The sequence below is a fragment of the Agelaius phoeniceus genome, chromosome 5 (assembly GCF_051311805.1).
Source record: "Agelaius phoeniceus isolate bAgePho1 chromosome 5, bAgePho1.hap1, whole genome shotgun sequence".
Lineage (NCBI taxonomy): Eukaryota > Metazoa > Chordata > Aves > Passeriformes > Icteridae > Agelaius > Agelaius phoeniceus.
In genome coordinates this window covers 9129537-9153973 of record NC_135269.1, presented here as the reverse complement: position 1 = coordinate 9153973, position 24437 = coordinate 9129537, and the positions used below count along the sequence as shown (strand labels likewise).

Below are 24437 nucleotides of genomic sequence, written 5' to 3'. Positions count from 1 at the left end.
GCTGAACATAAAGAGCAATGTTACCACAGTCCAGGCCTGCTACTGAAAAACCATTTTATCTTCCAAAAATTAGCAATGAACCAATCAAAATCCTATGGAGTCGTAAAAAGTTATTTCTGAAATTATATTTAAAAATATGCCACTTTGCTAAGTGCTTCAGAAACACAATAGAGGGAATATTTCAAATTCAGACTCCTCCACAGGACTCTGCAACCCTTGTAAAAGATGAAGAAAATAACAAGTGGACAAAGAGAGTTGATAAACGTAATAGTTTGTATTCCCTTAACTAATAATGCACACAAAGCTCTGTATATCATAAACACATTACACTCTGTATATCGTAAACACTTAACAAAGAGCTTTGAGGATAAAGAAATTAAACTTCAAGGAAGTTAAATTATCATTGCATCATGTTAAAATCCTCCCTAGTAAAAACAAAAAAAAAAAAGAAATCATAGAAGAAGGGCAAGCAATGCCAATATAGGTAAAAGTTGATCTTCTGGTAACAAGTACTATAAACAGTGATTAAGAAACAGAGGAAAAAGAAACAACAGCAAACCCTGAAACAGAGGCAAAAAGCAGTTTATAGCCTGTTTAACAGAGAAAGTGTGATGGAGTAAAGGGCTGGAAAGTTGCAACAGTAATTATAGCAGTATTGACAAAGGAGAGGAGAAAAATGCATTAATAAAAATAAAGGAAAAGTGGGAGCTTTGAATATTGAACCTTGTTTGAAGATTGTATCTGTCTTTTTAGATATGATATTTTATTTCTTACAGATAAGATGCCAAATACATGTTGTAAACAAAACAATTGTATTTACAATTAGATCTGAAACAAAACCATGATTCAGTTCAGAGCAACAAGCAACAGGGTTGTTCTTGAAGATGCAAAAAGTATTTTGGAAGTGGGAAAGGAAAAAAGAAAGACTAGGAAACCTTAGAGTGATAGTGGTGCATTTATAAAGAGACATCACAGAGATTTATCAGGGTTTTCATTGTGTACAGAAATAGCTCACAAAGGGGCCATGGAGGAAAAAGTCAGTTAGGCTTCCAAATTTGATATGAACCAAGAGGCAATCTTGCACAGAACAAATTTATTGGACAATGAAAAGACAAGACAGATGTATAATCCCCATATATTTCCTCTTTTCCCCTTATAATGTCCACCAAAAAATTCCTTCAATACCTACTCATTTGATGCATGAGAAAAAGTGAATTGTTTTTTTACAGATTACAGGGCTAAGAAAAAGCCATTCAATAGCTAATAAATCTGACTGAAAGCTACAGTGGGAAATAACCTTTTAGAGAACCTCTTTTCCTTCTTAGTCCTTACAACTTTTTCAAATGCAGGGCAGTGGGGAAAAATATTTAGACAAACAGTAATTTTCAACAAGAATTTAACAGCTATTTTAGCACTTATAGAAAAGAAACAAAAGCCACATCCTTGGGAACAAAGGCAACAGCTCCATGTTTTTATTTACATATCTTTTATTCCCTTACACATCACTGGGTATGGAAATCCTTGAGAATTTCAATACCAAATTCCTTCAGGCTTGCCAAACTACCAAAAAAAGCACTCCCTCAAGTAGATGAGAACCGAAAAAGTTTTGATAATATAGAAGGTTTTATCCAAGCAATGGCATATGCTGATATTCATAAATCCATGGAAATTCATTAAAAACCATATAAATAATAAAAAATTCTTTTTCAACTATCTAGATGTTTGCCAATAAAATTGCATTAATGCTTTCTAAGACCATAGATTACAAATATATTGCTCTGCAAAGAACACCACAACATGAACCTTCAGAAATGTGAACATACTCAATTGTCTTTAATTCTTAAAGACTTACTCAGCAAAGACCACTGAAAAGTTCCTTTTTTTCTTTTTTTTTGGTAAGTGTTTCAGTTAGCTTCTCTTGCAAAAATATTTTTTCTTTGTATATCTCAGTATATCTCAGTTGCGGCTTGGCTGAATGAGACACCACAGCCTCAGTTTTCCTGAAATACTTTCCCATTGGTAAGATAATTTTGCCTTACTGCTTTTCCTCATGTCCAAGAGGAAGCAGAGTTTATGTTAGTTCTTTTAATAAATTAAAGGGGATTTTTTTTTTTCTTTTCTTTCCTAAATATTTTCAGCTTTCAGAACACTTGAGCACTTGATTCTCTAATGGATCTGCTGTGTGGATTATGGCAGAGATGAACTCAGGCCCTTTTTCCCTGGAGAATTAGGGTAAACTACACTAGAATATATACAGTATTTTAAATTTAAGCCTTGAGGAAATGACAAAGGTGATTCTTTGTTTCAAATGCCTTAGCAGAATTATTTATTTCAAGCTATGAGATGGACTTAAATTTCCAGGGCTCATCCTGCAGCTGCTGGCTTTCCTTTTACTTTTAATGAATTTATTTTAAAACAAAAATAGTGGTGCATAAATTCTCTTTGGAGGTTTCTTTTGTCAATTCTCTTCCACACCACCATGGATTTCACCTCCTTTGTGTAGCTGATTATTTGGCTCTGTAAAATGATAACAACTGCCATGCAGAGAGCTCTGTGCATTATAGCTATGGGAGCTACTCTTCCTTCCCCACTAATTATTAATTTCATACAGCAGCCTTTATTCAGAATTGTATGGATATCACCATCCTATACCCCCAAAGAATTTTTTGACTTCAGTTTTTTTCAATGTGTAAAAATAAGTATAAAGAAGGATAGAGAGAATTGTCAATTGTTTTTTTTCAGTTTAGAGTTGTACCCCAGAAGCATCACTGCAATTTTGGATTCTGGGGTAGAAAGCTTCTCCCTCAGCCAAACAACCTCTTGTATTTTCTCCATACCTAGAGGATGACCACTTTTATTTAAATAGGTGTTCTAGAAAAAAAAAAATTCTAGTGGAGGAATTTCACCACTCTCAACACTGACAACTACCAGACATTAAACTCCCCTTGCAGGGAAGATGCCACTGTAAAAAACACCAGGAAAAATAGAAAAGAAAATACTGGAGACATGCCAAGCTACATCTAGTCTGTTAAACAGATGAGTTCCCAATCTATGATGAGTTTTCAATGCCTTGAAAGAGGATCACGAGGTTCCTGTGCAAATGAATAATATCTTTAATCAAAAGACTACTAGATCTTTTCTAGGAGAGCTTGTTCTTCCTGATTTAAAATGCAAGTTTGCTTTTCCCCCAAATTGAGAATGCTCTTCTAAAGTAAAAAAATAACAAACAACCAAAAAAACGACAAAAAACTCTTATAAAAGAATGAAGCACCTGAAAAACACAATTATAAAATCTGAAGATGCTGCCAGTCTCAATCAAAATGGAAGTCATCTGGACTTTTACTACTTCACAACCTCAAAAGCATGCTCTAAAAACATTTTTTCCCTTTCCTTAGTGATGTAAAATATCTTATTTATCCCTTTATAGTTATAAGGCTTCAAAAAATAATACCTTTAAGTACAAATACTATGTCTCTAAGTAAAGACCCCAAGTCACTGGAACAGTCAAAGCTTTCATGAAAAGTTTTCATTAAAAAAAACCCCAAAACAATATTTGTGTTACTGTAATCCTTGAATTTCTTAAAGACAAAGCAAAGAAGGTGGTATGTCAAGGTTGCTCCATCAAGTTGAGCTATTAACTCAGTATGTTTTAGTTCCTACTTTCACTGTAAGTTTATCTTTACCTGGCTGTTTCATATTTGGTAACAAAATATTTGATATTAAATATGATTTATTTATTAAACTGTCCCTAAATCTCCACATTTTTCTCTGGCAATGTTAAATTAGTATAATACATTTTAAATTGAAGTAGTATTTCCTTATCTGCAGACTTGACAACAATTGGACTGAGGATAAACATTTTTTTTAGGACAAAGGTTTGTCAAGCATGAATTTCTCACAAGTAGAAGGCATCTGCATAAACCTTCCAGATTTGGATCCCCTCTGGGTCTCCTTCCTGGCCTCTCTGGAACAACATCCCCAAAAAAGTCTAAAACAATACCTGGATCATCCCTGCAAAGGAAACACTCATCTTTTCTTCTTTTAACCAAAATTTAAGTGATGAAGGAAAATTTCGCTGCCTAATTCAGCACAAGTGTGATCTTCAAACCTTTATTGTTCTTCTGCTAAAACTGCCTAACCAATGAAGTGTAAACAACCCATGCTTTAATGGTTTTTTCCATTTGCTTTCTTATATATAGTCATATAACTTCTAATGCATGTGTTGGTGGAAAAAAACAACATATTTTATTTTAATAAAGAAAATTAATGGATGGCAAATTACTCTTTTAAACCAACACTCCTACTCTTTTAAATCAAAACTCCTAATCATGTTTCTCTGGTCTAGAGGGTAAAGGAGAAGTGAACAAATTCATTCCACTTTTACATGGAAATTTATTTTCCCTCACCTTCATAACCTAAATGTTTTACAGATACACAGTGGTGCTACAGTTTTTAAAATACATCTTTTCTAAACCACGCAGATGAAAATGCCCTTTCCTTTATGGGTTTGCATCTCGAAGAAAATAATAACATTTTCAATGTTTTTGAATTTTTCCAATTATTATTCCTAGAGTTACTTGTGGCACTTTGACTGTAAGCCATTCTGCCTCACCTATTTGCAGAAGACCAGACTGACCCTTTGTGATCTTCCAATTTCACAGATTTACTGCATCAGTGAAGGAAAACTCCTTCCCTTTAATACTATGCTGAATTTCTTTTTTAGTTCACATCAATGAAACAAATATCTTTAAAATAATTTACAGCAAAATAAAATTTTATTCTAGGATTTTTTATATTTCATTGTCTAAAATGTTGGACTCTGTGTTTGCATTTTGGCCTCTACAGAGCTGACTTAATATATTGCCTAAACAATAACTACAAGAGAGTCAAGACTGAAGTTATAGCTTTTGTAAGACAAATCTTACAGAAAATAAAACACAAATAAAAAACAACTCTGTGTGGAAGGCTCTACACAGAAAAAACTACTGCCCACACACTAAGTGCCTCGTAGGCCCAAGTGTTTTTCATTGTTAAACCAAAGCTTTATCTGACACCACATATAAGTTATCATTTGGCACATTAGATCTGCAGGACTTCTTTTGCTGACAGAAAATTTCTGTACTTTGTGTATGCTTATAATGACAACGGCCTAAAGGACATATGCAAGTTCTTGGCATAGGAAGAAGGGAAAATTTCTCCAAGAAACCAATTTCTCCATGAAAATCCATCCTCCCCAGGGAATTTGCACTCATTAATTAGAGAATAAAGAGTGTAACTTCATCTATACCATAGATATATGTGATAGAACTTTGGAAATCTCAAGAAAAATCTGCATTTTTCCTTAATTAAAAATAGATCAGGTGTTTGAAAAATGAACCAGACATGAAGGGGAAATAATCATGTTATAACCAGGTAAGAGAGATTATTCCTGTTACAATAAAAGTTGTCAGAGCTGTTTGGTATTAAAAGAAGTGCAATTAACTAATGATACTACTAAAGGATATTTACAACAGAATTAATCTCAAGGGCCTCCAACACCTCAGTGCTGCTCACCATCACAACAAATACATCACTAGGTACTTCCACACTAGGAACTACTTAATCAAAAAGAAGTTTGAGTGGAAAAACCTGTCCCTTGGAGAGGCCTGAATTGCTTCCTCAGGGAAATGCAGACACGGCAGCGGATTTAGGGCTTTATCAAAGAATTTATGCATCCAAATAAAACTCTTCTAATGTCATCCTGTCTTGTGACAACTTCAAAGGCAAGATCAACCATGAGAGAGTCGGCAGCACCCTGCAGAGCGAAGGCAAACCTGCCTCAAGTCACTGGCCCAGCTCAGCCCACATCTCTCCCACGCCCAGGACACCCAGTGCCCCCAAATCCATGAACACAGAACCCTGGCTGAACTCCAGCACCCAGCCACAAGAATCTTCCACCCAAATCCGCAGCATCCATCAAAACCCTTCCCAAACTTCGTTACCATTGTCCTCCTCCTCCTCCCAATCTCTTCATGTTCCACAAGCTACTGTTAATTCAATTTCTTTTAATACCAAGCATTGCTGTCTTTACTCCAGTAAATGAACTCTTTACCACTCTCATTTCAGGACAGACTCTACACCACTGGCACCAGTTCTCCTTCTGGATAGTCTGAATGATTTGTTTCTAACTAAAGCCCAAGCAATTGTTCTCAGCTTGAATTCAGCTTTGAACTTAGCTGTTAATCCTTCTGTTCTGAAGAAGAGTTTGACTGCCTGAAGGCTCGCTGGAAGTCTTGAAAAGTGACATTTCACCATTTGATACTTTACATTTGAAAGAAGTAAAGAAGATATAAAAAAAAAAATCATTCTATTTACATTAGGAATTCAGGCAATGCAGAGTATGATAATGGCATAGCATCAAAACTTTTTTTTGGTAGCTGATTAGGCATATTAATTTTGTTATTAGTTTTGTTCAACTCTGGAAAGGGAAATGATGTCTGTTTCCAAAGAAGACTTTTATTTTACTTCAAATTCTTACTTTTTTTTTCTTATGCAGCACATAAAAAAAATACAGCAATATCAAATTACAACACACCGATGAAATATATACTCCTTAAATTTCTGAAGACTATAACATTCAAATATGCCACCAAGAAATCAGTGAAGTCACAGGCTGTCCCTCCAAATATTTCCAGCATCACAGACCACAAAATGCAACTTTTAGAAGAGTAATTTACTTGCAATTTTAACATATTTAATTTGAATTTGTAGAAATACTAAATGCACTGTTGGGAATGTCTCTCTCAATTTGTGCTAAGTGACATACATTTTTTGTTATAGAAGCACCTCTCCAATGATTAGAAACATTTCTGGTCATTACTGGTTTATGTTTCCCGTTTTTATAACTCCCTCTTTATTTTGTACCTGTTCTATAAGGAAGAAATGTAACATCTTTTGTCTCCCACAGGTATGGAAGTCATCTGAACCGTTTACAGCATAAATGCCACTCTCTGATCTGCTCATCCTGGGCTCCTTTGAAGTCAGAGGAACAAAACCAGGCATGGTTTATATCTAAATATATATAATATATGTACCTTTAAAGGTCACAGGAGCTTTGTTCTGTATGTGCCAGCCTCTCCATACACACAGCCTAGGTGAAGATAAACTGTTTGCTGTGCATTGCAAATATCAACTAAGTGACAGATGTCACAGGAAAATCTACAACAACAGAAGACATAAAAAAGTAAAACAAAAAACACACAAACCAGGTGCTTGGAAGGGTAAAACATACTAACCTGATTCTGCTTTCTTTGCTCTTGCATGGCTTCTGAAACAGCCTGGGCAATCTTCTCTTTATGGCTATCACGTTCTGCTTCCCACAGTTTTCTTTCTTCTGCATGAATCTTCTCCATATTTCTCCTCTCCTCCTCTACTGCTTTCAGAACAGCTTCCTGCACTACCTCTTTTTCAGCCTTTGAAACAGACCAGGCACAAGTAGATGAGCAACACATCCAACCTGAATGACTCATATTTATCACCTTCACAAGATATGGGATGTGAATATTTTCACTTCTGAACTATGAGGTTCAATTTATCTTAGATTGCTACCAAGCAGGTATTACCTCTTGGCAATGACTTATGTAGTTACAGAAAGCAAAAAGGAAGTTACAGGAAAGCTCTTAAATTCCACCTACTGAAAACACAGGCATTCATAACTACTTTGCTTAATTAAAAAAAAAAAAAAAGCAGCAAAACCCATGCTAGAGTAGGCACATCATGGGCTTCTCTTGATATCCCCATGAAAGAGATATTCCTGCTCTTATCTGCAAATATCTGAAGAGCAAAAACTGTCTGAGTCTTTTCTGTAGAAAATAAGCCAAAGTACATTTGTTAAAACAAATGTCTTCCCTTCCAAAGCTCCTTAGACATGCCACAAGAAGTACTGTTTTATTCCTCTTATTATTTATTATTTTATTAATTTTTTATTTATTATTTTATACTGTTTTCTCCCCAATCATTATATTCAACCATTATGTGAAATAACTGAGAATTTGAAGCCAACAGCTCCACACATATGTAGCCACACTAATATATTTATCAGCAAGACAACCTCTGCATAATATCTACAAATAAAAAATGGCAAAATGAAGTTCAAAATAAGTAAACATGGGCTAAGAAAACTTAATCACAAATCCCTCAGCTTAAAAATACTGTATTCATCACATACCTACACTTCCAACTAAAGCTGTTTCTTTCAATTCACTAAGACTTGATTTTCTACTTAGATATTATAAAATACAATAATTAAATTAGGATGTTTTATTATACACACATTTTCCTGTAGATATCAACCACATAAGAAATGTTTGTGCTACTACTGAGTGCTATTCAGTGAGGTGCTCAGCCAGTGTTCATATATTACACAAGAAGGACATACAGAAAATTATAATATAGCCTGATTCCAGGTAATACACACCACTAGCTTCCCCAGATCATTACATGCAACTGAACTTTTGTACTGGATTCTACACCAGTATTAGAAATTAATTCCAGGTTAAAATTTACAAAATTGTTCTCCTAACACCAATGCACTTAATAGTGAAATAGGCAGGAGAAATCATATTTAAAAACTGAATAGTTACTTTTAGCCAAACATCAGTATATATAAAATAACTCAAAACCTGTTAAACTGTCTCTGTTTGTATATGATTTTAATAATAGTTCTCTCCTCTGATGATGGCCATACTCAATGAAAGTTAAATAAGACATGATTGTTTTTTTTAAGTTCATCAGTTGACCCTGAGACCTAGCTCTTCAAATCAAAATGCACTGATGTCAAAGGACCACAAAAATAAATATTAGGTAACAGCAGTAACTGAACTGCAATTTTGTGAATTCTTGTTATCTTCTTATAAACAATTCAGAGGCTATTGTCCAAGAGAAGGCTGCTAATCTCTGCATCAAGGCATGTGATATAGCAGATACGTTCATCTTCAGTAGAATCAGCTTCTTCTAAGCACAGATGAGAACTCAGATCTTGATTACTATAGTTATGACACAAAAGTGAGTGTCTGAGCTTGGCATTTCTAAGGACACACATGGAATCCACGTGGCATGACCACTAATTGATGAGAGATACCTTTGCAGCAGCTGCCAGTGCCTCCTTGCTTCTCTGTCTTTCCTCATCCAAACACTTGTCCAGCACTTCCTGCAAATGTTATGAAGAATTAAACGGCAACAGACAATAAAGGAGTGGCTAAAAATAATTTCAAACAGTCAAAGTGCTTAAGAAAGCTTCCTCCTCCTGTCAGTGACTGTGACAGGATCATTCCCAATAAACTCCATGATGCTGGAGTCTTATTTTTTGGTAAACAAAAGCAGTACCTTGTGCCTTTGCGACTGCTGCATCATAGCTTCTTCTATTTTCTCTGACAACACCTCTTTTTCTGCTTCCAAAATGTCAAGAAGTCGCTGGTGCTAAAGGGAGAAAACATTCATATTTTACTAACCATGGCCAGTGAGTAAAACAGACAAAAATTATTCATCCAAGACACTTAGACTTGTCAGTTACTCACAAAATTACTTCAAATGTAGATTTAGTTAAATTACATTCACAGCACTCCTTTAAGTGATTTCATGTCATGGAAAAATTCCAATAATAAGAAATATTTCATTTCCTGAATAATTAATATTTCCTTTCAGTCTAAAAAGTATTGTAAAAGAAGTTGAAAAATTAATCACTACATAAAAGCAACACTTACACAATTGATAAAGATGGCCTAAGCAGCACCACACTTTATTTCATTTAAACAGTTGCAGAATTTAAATTAGTCTTGCACTACCTCAGTTGTATGTACAGAGAGTAGAAGGCAAATGTATTATTTCTTTCAACCATTTGTGGTATCAAAGCCTGGAGAGCCAGGAAACATGAACAAATGAGAATTCTGCTTTTTTGTCAATTTTTTGTCATCCTAAACATTTTTTTCAGGAAGAAAATGAACTCTGAAGTGACCACATATTCTATATGCAGACATAGAACTATTGATAATCACATCAATTTTTTTTTCTCTGTATCAAGTAAAGAATTTGCAGGATGTGGGTTTTGTCTCTAAGAGCTAAGCTGTTTCCCAAAACCAAAAAATTACTGCTGAAAGTTATTGATGCTACATATTTGTCATGATATAATTGCTAGCAAGTCATTACAATTTTAACAAGTTATTCAAGAGATGATCTATTATAACCTGAAAGTACAGCCTCAATGCAATAACATTTTATAAGATCACCAAGAGGAAAGTTACAGTACAGTTTTTTATTAGTATAAGTGTATATAGCAAACATAATTTTTTTACACATACAGTTAAGCAGGCAAATCCCTCCCTTCTTTCTAAGAAACAGTAATTTCTGTTTCACAAATTTTATTATGTTTTAATTTCAAGTGTCTCGAATGGCAGCTAGAAATACATTACCAAACTGCAATACTATGTTCTGAAAAATATTTTTTCATTTGAAGAATAGAAAACTTTTAAACTGCTTTATGAAGCAAAACGCCTATCTGCCCTTCCAGGATAAACATGTAAAGAGGCATTTCCTTGTGAATTTACTTAAAATAGGTCTGAACGTGGTAGACATATTCTAATGGAAAACACCTGTGGAAGGAGTAGCAAAATTCACATCATGTTTATACTTAATGATGTGTAACTCACTTTTCTTGTGTTTTCAGACATCAGCTTTAACTATCAGGACACTTACAGAAATTACATTTTCCCAGTAACGCAAGGATGAAACAATAAATGGATTTTATTAGTTAAATGCTCTCCATGACTCTTCACTTGACTAACTGCACAGGTTACAAATATGTTATTTCACAATGACACAATATAAAACAAAAATATGCAAATATTTTTGCAGACATATGCACAAATCCAAGCTCACTAATCATGCCAAGCAAAACACTGAATCTTTATTTTGCTTGTTGAGAAGCAGCACAGGAGATTCTAAGGAGAGTCCCTTAGAGAAAACCACCTCTATCTTGAAAACACCTGCAATAAAATTTGCAATAAAAGTCAGTTTGTTCAGTGAGATGAGACTTTCTATTTTACACCTGGCAGAGAATTCCAGCTTGACTCTGACCATCTGATTTCCAGGTTTTATATGAAGACTGTCCATCTGGGTTACCTGTATACACATTTCAAGCTGCCACAACAGGCCAGCTACCAGATGTATTTCACACCATTCTCAATGGAACCAAAATTTTCAGCTTCTAAACTCCAGAAGAGTTTTAAAATTTTATTTTCCATGTATGTATGAAAAGGCATTCAAGCCCACCCTGGAAGCCCAGAAATGCAGATATTTGCATTAATGCAATATAGAACATGTACACATGGCCAGTGGAGAAAATCAATGCCAGTCCCCCCTGATGATGAAACACTTTGATGACCAGAGTGCTTCACATAATCTAAACCTCCATGCAGAGTTAATTTCTCATTAACCTGTCAGGAACCTGCGATTCTGCAATTTTTTTCAGGATAAATACAGATATCACAGATATCACAATCAAAACTCTAACTACAGAAAAGTTGCCTAGTAAGTCAACAATTCCAAGACCCTGAAGGCTGCTGTGACTGAAGTGTGATTAGTTTGATTAAGTTAGGCTCTCCTATTTCCTTGGTGGACTAGAAAATCTATATGGTATTGCATTTGGAGTTTTATGGAATTCACAGAAACTCAGCGAGAACTTCATGAAGAATTGCATCTGTTTATGAAAACGTGTTCATATTTTACAAGATACCAGAGGCAAGTATTTTTAAAGGGAATTTAGAATGCTTTCTAAATGTCCTTACAAATAAAAACCCTAAATACAAACCCTATTCGCTTTCAAAGTAGAAGCTAATAACTTCTGTCATAATTCAATACAACTTATTTTATAAAATACAACTTATAAAATAGTATCATTACTTCTCATGGAAATACAGAATTTATAATTTCAATACTGTAAGTCTCTTGTGAATAGCTAGGTATGTCCTTTCCTGTTGTAATATAAATGCTTATTCATGTGGAATAATCCTCCCATAGATGATTACTTTCATATCTGATCTTCCAAAAGATCATTTATCATCACAAACATTGCAACAGCTGTCCATTAAACCCAGTAATGCAAATTCTCTTGTGTTAGTCCCAGAGAAATACCTTGGAGAACTGTTTATTTGGCTTCAGAATCTACATTGGGTCATTCTTGTTTTTCAGAGAGAGACATATCTTAAGCTATTGCATTACATAAATTATATGGGAAAAAAATGGAAATGGAAATGGAAAAAACAGAATAAAATATTATGTGAACTGCTTCTCCCTCAAACAGATCTTAAGTCCAGAAAACTCATATGACATAATTTGTATGGGTACCACATGAAAGCTTCCATTCTGCATGTAATTAATATGCAATTTAATTACTAATAAAGAATGTCTTGGTTTTCTCCCCACACTATGCCCCACAGCAGTGTTAGTCCTCATAGAGAGGCGTGGAATGTCCTGGAAATATGTGGTTATTAAAATGATGTGGAATTATTGGTGGTATTAATAATCCATTTTCTAGACAAGAATGTACCCAAATGCATTCTGAATTCATTATTTCATAAGCACAGATCTTTCAAAGGCATATTCATGGGTCTTGGTTATGCCTATCACTTGAGCAGGAAATCTTGGAATTTATGGATAGTAAAGGCTTCTGTCAACAAAAAAGTTTTGGTTCTTTCTGTATAATGACAATGCTCAGACAGACTTTGGTAAAAAAAAAAAAAAGAAGCAGTAATTCAAAGAAAGTTATTAACAATTGTATCAAAAGAATTCCAAGCTGTTAGTTTCAATGGATCTGCATCACAAGATATTCTAAGCCTTTTGGAACTATTCTTTAGTCTGGGCAGCTGGGTTGGTATTTCAGATTTTAAAATAATCCCTACACCCTTTTAAGTAGAAATTATTATAGAGAAGCATTTGGTACATTGAATTTCTAGACATGCAGAATGACTTTAGAGTCTGGTACCCAATACTCCCAGTGAACTTTACATACGATCAGTGCTTCCTCAGTTGGTCTTTCAGATAAATTTATTAAAGAGAGTTGAAGGTTAAAAACAAACAGAAGGTATGAGTTTCACTTCAGCACTTCCACATCTGAGAGCTTTCAAGTGTCCTTGTATTTTTAGTTAACAGGAGATTACAAGAAGTTTTAAGTTCATTTATTTGGCTTGTAGATTTTTGTTCTGCTATGGTAAAGGCCTCTGAACAATAGACCACTGCAGAATTAAAGATCTCTTGAGTTAAATGGCTACAGCAAAGCAGCTTTATCTCCCAAACCCTCCCTTTTCTCACCAGGAATTAAAGCCAGACAAATGGTGGGAGTTGAATGAATCTCATTCAGCATTTGCAGTTTCCACAGGTAAGAGTTATCAACACGTTCCTCTCTCTCTCTCAGACAGTACTAAAGGAATAATGGAAGAGTTTTGAGACTTCAGGTACCACTCTGAGCTATATATACCCTGAACTCTAATTCCCAAGCAATGGAGAGGCCACTTTCTCCTGGTAATTGTACCTGTCAAGAACACACTGCCCATGCTTCAAACAGTAAACGGAATAAAAGCTTTCAAGGCAGAGTGATCTGTCTCCTGTAAGTAGGGTATAATGAGTTCATCAGACCTAACAGTCCTGTGAAAAGTAACTAAGTGTCTCCCAGGTTTCCTGTAAAAGTTAGGATGGTGATTTACAAAGGAAGCCTTAAATTTGGAAAAAAAGCAATTAACCCCCGCAAAGGCCCATGAAGTTTTTAAACAGAAGTTGAGGTGATGGTTTCTTGTAATAATCAACAACCTCAGAAGCAGAAAAAAGGTAAAAAACCAATCTAGCATGTTGGAACTTTGAATCCAATTATCCAACTGTTAGTAAACAAATATACCTTAGTGAGTTTCTGGAATGAAGAGTAAAGATAGAAACTTACAAAAAAGTGATGGCTACAGAACTGGAAATATGGTGCATGAATCAGTGAGGCACAAAAATAAAATGTCAGTGAAAGCTGCCCTTTGTAGCATCAGGGAAGTTTTCACCCAGGCTGCACATTCACACTGTGTGTGTTATCTATAAGGCACAGCAGAGAGTTGAACACAACATAGAGACACCCAGAGAGAGCTAAAGGAACTTTATCTTAGGTACAACAAATACTGCAGCTCTTCAATCTATCACTTTACCTGGTTTCCATAGCCCAGCACTCTCACTTCTTTCCAACAAAGCCATAATTTACCTTCTTTTATCCCTTAGACAGTGAGTTTAGGGTTAAGAGTGCAAAATTCTGAGTTGTAGAAATTCTGAAGAGCAAATTGTCTTATGACATGATGGCCCAGTAAAACATAGGAAAGAGATTTCCAAAAAAAATAGAAGAAAACCCCCAAACTTTTCTAAGACGTTGTATTCCACAGTGGAGAGAAATACTAGAATTTCTACCCTACCCTCTGGAAAGTAGCATGAGAGGGTCAAGAAGAGTCTTGTGAAAATCAGCTTAAAACAAAAGGCATTCAAAAATAGGTTATAATGTTTTCCTCCCTGCAAGAAGTTCTCTAGGCAATGGTTCCAAATGAAAATCTTTTGATGTAGATTCAAATATAAATACAGAGGTCCTGTGGTTTTTTCTTGATTCCTGTAAAAAAGAAATCAAAAAAATCTTTCTTTTTTTCCTGGAATGTGAGTCAGAGAAGACATTGTAAACAGATTTAATCACAATAGCAACTAGTCCGTCTTTTTTATTATTTTTATATATTAAATTTATTTCTGAAGAATCCTGAAATTTTTCTTCCAGGTAAGCATAATTTGAAGGATTACATAGAAGATATTGCACTAACTTATGGGGTGAATTAAATAAGGCATGAGAAGAGCTCCTTTACAGCTAAAATGATGCATTAAAGCTATCAATAACTAATTATAACTTAGGGCAGGTATAATTCCTTGCATATTCCTATTAATCCTAAACTTCAAATTTAAAGTAAAAAGAAAAAATTGGGTGTCTTGCATGAACTGGAATGTTGTTTGTTTTTTTTTTTTTAAATAGCTTCTTTCTGAGTCCTGTACTGCTTCATTTAAAATTAAATGTTTAGGATTTAATCCATAAATAAAAATGTATTTTTTTGCTATAGTAATGGACATCCAATTTATGCTTCTGCAGATTGGTTCTTTCTCAAAATTGACTAAATCACCATGCAAGGATCACCAAATTTGGTAGGGATTAATTAATTTTGTCAGCTGCTATTCATAGCTTATGTAAAAGTAGCCAGTTATATAACAATCCACAAATAAAACAGCAAAGAACATCACAGAACAACCAAAGTCAATATGACTATCCTAAAACTAAACAGGAAAAAGAGTCCTTGCATTAATTGGTGTATCACTACAACAAGTTATTGGTGCTTCCCTCTTCCACAGATCTTTCATCTGAGGAAACAATTGTCATACACTAAAGAAATGATACTTAGAAACTTATTTTAATGCCATCATTACCAACACCAGTATGAGACATTCATATGTCTAATTCACCCTCAGTGAAAGACCAGTTTTCCTTTTAGGAAGTATCTACTGAATTTTTTGATCTAATGAAACTGCATTGTAGTTAATTGTTTAATAGAGAAAAACAAAATAATGTCATCTGCAATACTGCAGGGGCTTTTTTGTACCTTCATAATATATGGACCATCCTCCTCCCTCAAGACTTGGGGAAAATTATCTTCAGGAATATTTAGTAAATGTTCCAGCACTTCATTCACCAGCATGGAAAATAAAACACTGAATGAGGCTTTTCAAGAATTCAACACTTCAAAACTGTTCACCTATTTTAAAAGAAACCTTAACTCACTAAGTTCTACTTTTATTTTTGTCTCCCATGAAGGGATCTAACAGTAGGGAGAAATAACACAGGTCATGGGAAACATTATTATCTATGTGAGAGGAAGGTGATGTAACAAAAACACATCATGACTTTGTAATGTTATCAAAATATTCCCATTTCTACACCCTATTAAAAATATTATCCTGAGGGAAAAAGGCAACCTTATTAAAACACTAGTAACTGTTTTTTGGTCCTTTAAACAAGGCTGTCTACACTTAATAGCGTTTTCTTTTATACTGCACCTTTTCTTCAGCACTGCTAAGCTCTGCCTAAGTCAAATGACAAGGACTGGTAATTGTAAGTGGTTTCTTACCCTGTCCTCACTATCTGTGGCATCTCAAGTGTTTGGCAGTGCAAGGTGGAAAATCTGTCTGCAGAATTCCAACATCTGGTACATATTTCCACTTCCTCAAATTATAACTTATTACTGCATGGTTGAACTGTATCTTTTTTGCCAGTTTGAGGTCCAAGTGTCTACTAAAGCAGCAGAGCTTTTCCAAGAGACAGCTCAAGAAACAGCAAAACATTATTGTGTGAGAAAAGCTAAAACAATGTAAATATAAAGAAAAAGTCTAATAGAGGTAATAAAATAACTGAGATGGGTTTCTACTCAGGGTTCCACTCAGCAGCATACAGTGAGTGCACAAACTCTATCATTTGAGCCACATCTGAGGATGAAATTAGGTTTAAAACATTTTGCTGCATAAGTACTTCATAGTTTTTATAAATAACGTAGGAAGATATATAAAGACATCTAATAATGAAAATACTTTTCTTGGAAAGTGTACATAGTAATAGAGATCATTAAAAACCCAACACACTTCAAGCTCCTGGGGATACAGAGATAAGCAACTTATTAAAAATAAGTTTAATAATGACAATAATAAAAAAGTATCAATGACTTCTTCTATTTTTTGATCTAATTCATTTCCCATATGAGCTCTCCACAAATTGCTCCATTTATCAGGAAGAAATAAAGCAAATGAACTCCTTAAACATGACCAATTAAGGCAGTGAAATATTCAATAATGAAAGACAGCAAAACAGAAAAAAACCCTTTTTTTTTTCAACTACATCTGACAGAAAAATAATTGAGGAGAAAAATCATTCTGTATTGCTTGGCTGTTCAAGGTACCAACAAGAGTTGAGGGTGTAAATTCCTAACAATTAGTGAATGTTTGAAGATAACAAGTTATATAAGCAAAAGAGAGAAAGGGGAAAAAAATCACTCTCAAGAGCTGCTTTCAAGGGCCACTTGACAAATTCAAGGAAGCAAATGTAATTTCCAAATAAGATTTTTGGTGGGGACATTAAAAGTATCCTGGATGACTTAACAGTGCAAAGGGACTGCAAAATCAACCTCCAGCTAGCATGTGAGAGTGGGTATATTGAAATTGGGTTAGTAAACTCTGGTAAGGGTTTACATTAAAAAAAAACAAAAAACTACCAAACAGTTCTGCCTGTTACCAGGTTTTTTCATGGAAGGACAGAATCTCAGAATGGGTCAAGCTGGAAGGCAGCACAGTGGGCCATCTGGCCCCACTTCCCTTCTCAAGCAGGATAAATCCTGAAAAAATTTCAGAATTAGGAAAAAAAAAGCAAGGAAACAAATAAAAAGCCATCCCAGCATAGGAAAAGCTGATTCTTGCTCTTTTCATTTTGATTCTTTCTATACACATGGAAATCAAGGAGGTATCAGGAATTCAGAAATATATTTCTCAAACTTGCCACAGCATATTAATCAATCCTTGTTTTTTGCTCCTGTTAAGTTCTGAGAAAGTGTAACTTCACTCTTGGCAAAAGAGCAGCAGACCTGAAAACACACAACTAGATGAATTATGTGAAGGTGAATTACATGAAAATGTAACAGGAAGGATTGATTGGAAGTACTTGGTTTTGAAGGGAATGAATAAACAAATATTTCTACAGCAGCAAATGACAAGATTTCTGGGAATTGAGAGGAAATGCTCAAAGAAGGGGACATGGTAAATACTCTAAATAATTTCCAAACCTATCATAGTTGGAATTATTGAACTAGAAAGGTTATGCCCACCGCAGTGTTAGTATTTTCAGTCTGCAAGTCTTTAGCATTACTACTCTCACTGCAAAAATTTGGCCAATGACTCCTAAAAATGCAAATATTCACAAGACTCTCAGAATCTGGTTTGCATATGGCCCCTTCAAGATCATGCATTAAAAAATTTCACAATTACTACCATTAGATGGGGAAAATACAGAGCCTCTTTCAAGAGAAGAAAAACATAAAGTTCATAAAATAAGCATTATTAGAGAAACACGAGGCACATTTTGAGTAGCTATAAAAGCAATTATATGGAATCAGAGAAAATTATATCTCCTGTGAAACTAAGTTTCCAATGGAAGTAAACATTTTCCCTGGCACACAAACAATTGCTGTAAGAGAACTGTCATTCCACATTCTAGGAGTTGTTGGGAGACACAGTGGTACTTTTCACAAAAGGTTATGCAAAACACATCAAAATGAATCATCCAAATATAGAGAAGATAAGATACCTATCACATTCCAGCAGCTCATGACTATTGTCACACCAGTTTCTTGATTGGTCACAGGCTGTTCCTGAAAGCATCACACACTTTAAAAGATGGGCTCCAGCCAGTGGAATTTTTATTCTGACTGACGGTTCAGCAGTTGTTTTCATATGGAAGATAAACCAGTACTTCTCTGAGTGAGTCTCAAAGAGACAAAACATTTCATGCAAGAGATTTTGAACTACTATTTATCATACAAATGACAGCCAACATCATGATAAAGCATTGGAAAAAGCATTAAAGACATGGGGGTAACTCTAGTTGTCTTCAATGCTGCTGCATTTACAAATGTGAGACATGTTTCAGACACATAAAATCATCATGAAAAATAACTGCTTTAGGTATTTAAGATTTTATTTTGATACACAGATCATTGACTGTTTTAAGAAGAATAAAAATATATACCCTGCTATAGATACATTTTAACATCATCTGCTTTGATTTAATAGTATGACAAAGTATTAAAAAAAATCTATTAAAAATTTGTTGATTATGTTTTTCACCATGTGTTTTCACACAGCACATGAGTAAAACCACAAGATCACAGCTGATGTTCATTTCCAGAAGACATCAATATTTGTGTCTCAGAAAATTATGAGTATGGAATTTGTGATTTGTGATTTTCCAACTTGTAAAGAACTGACATGGTATTTTCTGATGTCATCAAACTCTAGAAAAGTAAAACTGACAATCACAGCTTTCCTAAATATTCAGTATATGACATGACTGATTTCTGGCACAGATAAAAAGAGTTCACTTTTTCCTGTTCATTGATGGAGGACACCATGACACTGGTGTCCCTGAATGTGCCACAAGAATGTGCCTGGTTTGCTTTGTGAAATGTTGGCATCATGGAATCACAGAATGGCCTGGGCTGGAAGGGACCTTGGAGGTGACTGGGTTCCAACCCCCTGCCATTGACAGGGACACCTTCCACTATCCCAGCTTGCTCAGAGCCACATCCACCCTGGCCTTGGGCACTTCCAGGGATGGAGCAGCCACAGCTTCTCTGGGCACCCTGTGCCAGGGCCTCACCACCCTCACAGGGAACAATTCCTTCCTGACATCCAATCTAAACCTGCTCTCTGTCAGTGTGAAGCCATTCCCCCTTGTCCTGTCACTCCAGGTCCTTGTCAAGAGTCTCTCTTCATCTTTCCTGTGGGCTCCCTTCAGGCACTGGAAGGCCACAATTGGGTCACCCCAAAGCCTTCTCTTCTCCAGGCTGAAAAATCCTAATTCCCTCAGCCTTTCCTCCCAGCAGAGCTGCTCCATCCCTCTGATCCCCTTGGTGTCCCTGCTCTGGCCTGGCTCCAGCAGCTCCCTGTGCTTCCTGTGCTGGGATCCCAGGGCTGGAGGCAGCTCTGCAGGGAGGGCTCAGCAGAGCAGGGCAGAGGGGCAGAATCCCCCTCCCCTGCTCCCCACACCACTTTGGATATGGGAATGTATTTCCTTGGGAAAACCAGCAGCCCCAAAGGCTGTCACATGGGAAGGAACCATTCCAGTGATCATCACCCAGGATGCTTCCTGTAGAGAGCCAGTTTGCTGACAAACCTGACACATAATCACCAAATATCAACTGCAGGCAGTTTTCCAGTTGGAAACTGGAATAGGACCATGCAATGAGGTCTTTCACTTCTTTCCCCATCCTGGAAAACACAACCTTGTACACTGAACAGTATCAGCAGGACAGCTCCTCTCTGGACAGGATTTTAACCTGCACCTCCACCTGATGTAATTAAACCTCAAAATCAGAAACTTCAATATACTTTAACAAAAGGTTAAAGACAGAGAAAAACAGCTTTTCTTCCATCTCAAAGAGACTTTTGTGAGGGAGGGGCATGGGAATTTAGGGGGGAAATGGAAATGAGAGTAAGTAGAAGGCATGACAAAGGAGTCATCATGAGATAATCTTGTTTGTGTGGAACTAGAAATAAAACAGCAGAAAATTTAAAAGGAATGGCAAATGAGCACAAAAAACTATGTGGTTTGACAGTTTTACACAGGCTTAAAACTTTCAAGGCAAAATACTGCTTGTAAGGCACAAATATTGGAAGGGAACCAAAAAATGGAAACGATTTTTGTGTTGAGTGTATACTTGCACTGTGTGATTACTGCGGCACCAAAAAAATTCTTTACAGTGATACAAACACTCATAGATTACCATGTAAAGGTGGCTATGCATGTAATATCCCATAACACAAAACAGCAATGAAATGTTTGTATAAATATCAGCAGTCATTTCATCAAACTCAACTTCTGTTATGTTAGCACATAACAAAATCATTTGAAGAAAAAGAAGTGTGAAAATAAACATGAGAACATACATTTAAGAATAGATGGTTCATAAAGAAGAAAAAAACATGCCACCCATTTCTCAGATCTTTCAACAAAGTTTTATGAGTGAATAAAATCCGCCAGTATAAATCATATTTAATTAAACCTGATAGCTCAACCACAAGCACCCAGACTTGTCTATTTGATTAGGCTTCAAAATCCCAGTGTTACATTACAATGAGAGGTGAAAAACCTCGATTGTATTGAAAGAGAAATGACTTGGAAATTAGTGAACAAAATTTACACTTTTTCTGGGCTCCAAAGGGGTGTTAAATGCAGACATGATGTGAACTGGGCACTGTGTTTTGTCATAACCACTCTCTGTCCTACGGCCAAGAACAGTTTTTTACATTGTTGGGTTCTCCCCAGGTAAATCTGAACCTCTTCAGCATGTTTCCACACTTCTATCCCATTTTTGGAGTTTTGATGCACATCTGACTGATCACACGTGCAAGTCATTGCTCAGTCTGTAAGAACAATCTCAAAAAAATCTTCCTGTGAAATTTCTGTATTTCATGCAGTTCATTCCTTTTTAACATTCAGAAACTGGTATCAAGTTAGCAAACAATGTGTTCATTTCAAAAACACAAAACATTTTTTTAAAAAAATCATTTACTTTACATTTTACTAAATCGTAGAGCTTTAAAGCAAGTACTAATAACTGCAATTCTGTGCAATAACCTCACTCATGATACAATCAGTTTCTCCACATTATGACATCTTTCCTTCATACTTTTGACACAGATGCTTATGTATTTAATACACATTTGCACTAGGTGTTAATTGATATGGTTAGCACAGTCAAATGGTTATAAAACACTTCTGGAAATAGTGGAGTCCTTCAAAGGGACTTTTGATGTATTTAGGACTAAGACACTCCAAGAAAATTTTTAAAAAGTGATCCTTGGTATTTTTTGCAGAATTGTTGCTAACAGTACTTAAAAGGTAACTTAGTTGCAATATAAACGACTCCAGAGGGCTACTAACAAATTAACTGCTTGGTTTTTAGACTTTCATGCTCATGGTCAATTTGATTCAAGAGCTGCACTTCAGTCAAACCAAGATCTTATTGATAACAAACCAGGTTGACACTGTTCAGAGACTCATCTCTAATTGCTCTGATCTCAAATACTTGCTCTGCAGTGTGCTTTTACTCAAGTCATGCTAAATGAGGCAATTTAGGCCAATAATGTATACATATATTTCTGGATATTATATAACTCCTCACAGCCTTTTATTTTTAGGTAGGATTTCTATGAAATAACAGAAGGTGTGGACAACATATGTTTTCATCTACCATTTAAGAACCATCTCAAAATTTGGACCAAAGATTCATGAAAATCCCACACAATCAAATCCTTCATTTATCTACATAAATGAAAAATAATTGAATGGTTTTTCCAAGGCCACATAAAATGGCAGCTGTTAAGAAGTATTAAGTTGCTCTGAGACTTTTTCTCAATGCTACACTCTCCTTGAATCTCTTCCAAGCAGGCTCCAGTGTTATAGAACATTTTTGATCCCAACAGATGAAGAGCTTCTATTTATGTAGCATTTTTAAATACTTGTGTTTAGTGGCATGCTGAGGAAACAAGGTGAATGAGAAATGATTTGGATCGTTTTTTTGGGGATCATATGTGTTAATATTTTTTTCAAACAGGAAAGAATTGGCACTAAAAGAAAATCATGGAAATTCTTGCATGTGCACATCCATACCTGAGCATCAAGGAGCTCTTGACATTTGTGAGAATGCTTTTCAATGGCTAATATATACTGCTTTTCAATAGCTGCTTCTTGCTGCTGAACTGTAGATTGTAGCAGTGCCTGCAAAAAAAAAAGGCACAAAATACTCAACAAAGATATAACTGGGATGTTTATTGGTGACTGCAGATCCACTAAGGCTCATCTACAACCAGAATGTGGAATGCTGTTATAAAATTTGGAATGTGCAATGATTAAAGTACCTTTCTGTGTAACACTACCTTGTTTTCACTCATAACTAACATTTTTTGTATCTCAGATTTCTTATACAGTCTGCCTAAAAGACAGCAGCACACAGAAGATAGAGAGGGAGAGTATTTCTGTTAAATATACTCAGTTTAGTGGGACCACACAAGAAGAGGAGCATATGAAAGCTGCTGAAGAGAAGAAAAAAAAAAAAAAAAAAAAAAAAAAAGAAAAAGCCAGACATATTTCCCTGGCTGACAAAACTCCACATCCTCTCGGCACTGTGTAAGATCCCATGGGCCAAGCATGATCTTCACAACCACAAGTCAAGTAAAAGCAGATGGAAATTCTGAGTAACATAAAACATGAAAGAATGCCCCCCCAGGATGTTCACACTTGAATGTGAAGCAGTGGAAGTCGAAGTGTGGAAAGTCAAAGCGCCAAGGCAGTAACCAGCAGCTGATGGGAGCAGGAGCTGTGAGCGTGCAAGCGCGTGTTTGTGCACAACGCCTGAACTCACACACGCTCGGCTCAGCCCTGCAAAACCTCCAGCATCTGAATGCAGAAATAGAGACAAAAAACTGGAAGATACATGAAGAAATCAAATTATCATTTGGAGAATTACACTCAAGTTTCCCTAAACAATGATGGCAGCTAAACATTTACCTGGCTCATGTTGATTTAAGCCTTTTTTCCCTGGTAGTATAAAGTCTTTTGGCCACTTTCCAAATATTCATCAGGCTATTTATACACAGTGTACCAAACTATTCTTAACTAGTAATCAATATATTGAAATAGTTAAAATGACTGGGTAAGTTAAAACAGACATGACTTTTACAGAAAACAGACCTTTGGCCCAAATGCAGACAAAGAAAAAATCCCCATCTTTCAAACAGTCTTTATTTTAGGGATACATTTACTTCATGGAACATAACACACACATCAAATAAAATTTTGAAGACTTTAAAAAAACACCCAAGCATGTATAAAAAAGATAAAATCTTCTGACAATTTTTCAATTACCTTTCCAAATTTTTCACTAACTATCCTCTTATGCCAAAATCGCTGTTCTTCAGTAATGCTGTACCATGGTAGCAGTTCTCAGCACAAGCTCAGTGATTAAAAAGGTTAAAACTTGTGCTTAATCAAAGTGTAAGAATACATTGACTGGTGTTTGCAAGGTATTTATCAAACTGTAAGTTTACTTTCAAAAAAGCCAATTTATTGCTTACTAAATTAAATTCTTTCATTCATAGAAATTTGAGCACTCAGAAAAACTGAACTCTCAAAGAAGTGTAACCTCTGTACATGAATCTTTATACTCTGCCTGAATTAGAATAGCCACATATCACTGGCAAAAATTAAACCTGGACCTTGGGGTTTGGGTTCTTTTTTTTGCCTAAATTATTGTAGCAAGGGATGTTTCATGTAACCAGTACAAAAGAAAACAAAATAATCCTGTTAGGGAACACAGTAACAGAATGGTCATTGGGCTGCCATGGCATTTCTCAGACAGATCTTGCTCATGCCAAGGGTTGAGTCACCTTATGCACTTTGCTGTGCAGCCTTCACTGGCAACTGCTAAAATCCTATTAAATGGTATAAAGAACTTTCAGTTTTCAATGAAATAAATGTTATTCATTGGATGGCATGCAGAGGCTGTTAATTTTTTTAATTAACCTATTATTACTAT

The 24437-nt window shown here is 35.5% G+C and overlaps 1 protein-coding gene and 1 long non-coding RNA gene across 3 annotated transcripts in view; both read right to left on the bottom strand.

Moving 5' to 3' along the window:
* CCDC91 (coiled-coil domain containing 91) overlaps positions 1–24437 on the bottom strand; it is a 114592-nt gene that overhangs the window by 30542 nt on the left and 59613 nt on the right. For both annotated transcript variants that reach the window (XM_054631728.2, XM_077178266.1), the window contains exons 8-11: positions 22514–22621; positions 9364–9456; positions 9119–9187; positions 7275–7451 (exon numbers count right to left, since the gene is read on the bottom strand). In XM_054631728.2, coding sequence (XP_054487703.2) covers positions 7275–7451; positions 9119–9187; positions 9364–9456; positions 22514–22621 — 447 coding nt within the window. The remainder of the gene's footprint in view (positions 1–7274; positions 7452–9118; positions 9188–9363; positions 9457–22513; positions 22622–24437) is intronic.
* Positions 14075–17744, bottom strand: LOC143694034 (uncharacterized). Its single transcript, XR_013182210.1, has 3 exons — positions 16209–17744; positions 15684–15763; positions 14075–14656 (listed from the first exon to the last, which is right to left on the bottom strand). It is a non-coding gene; the product is annotated as an uncharacterized LOC143694034 (long non-coding RNA).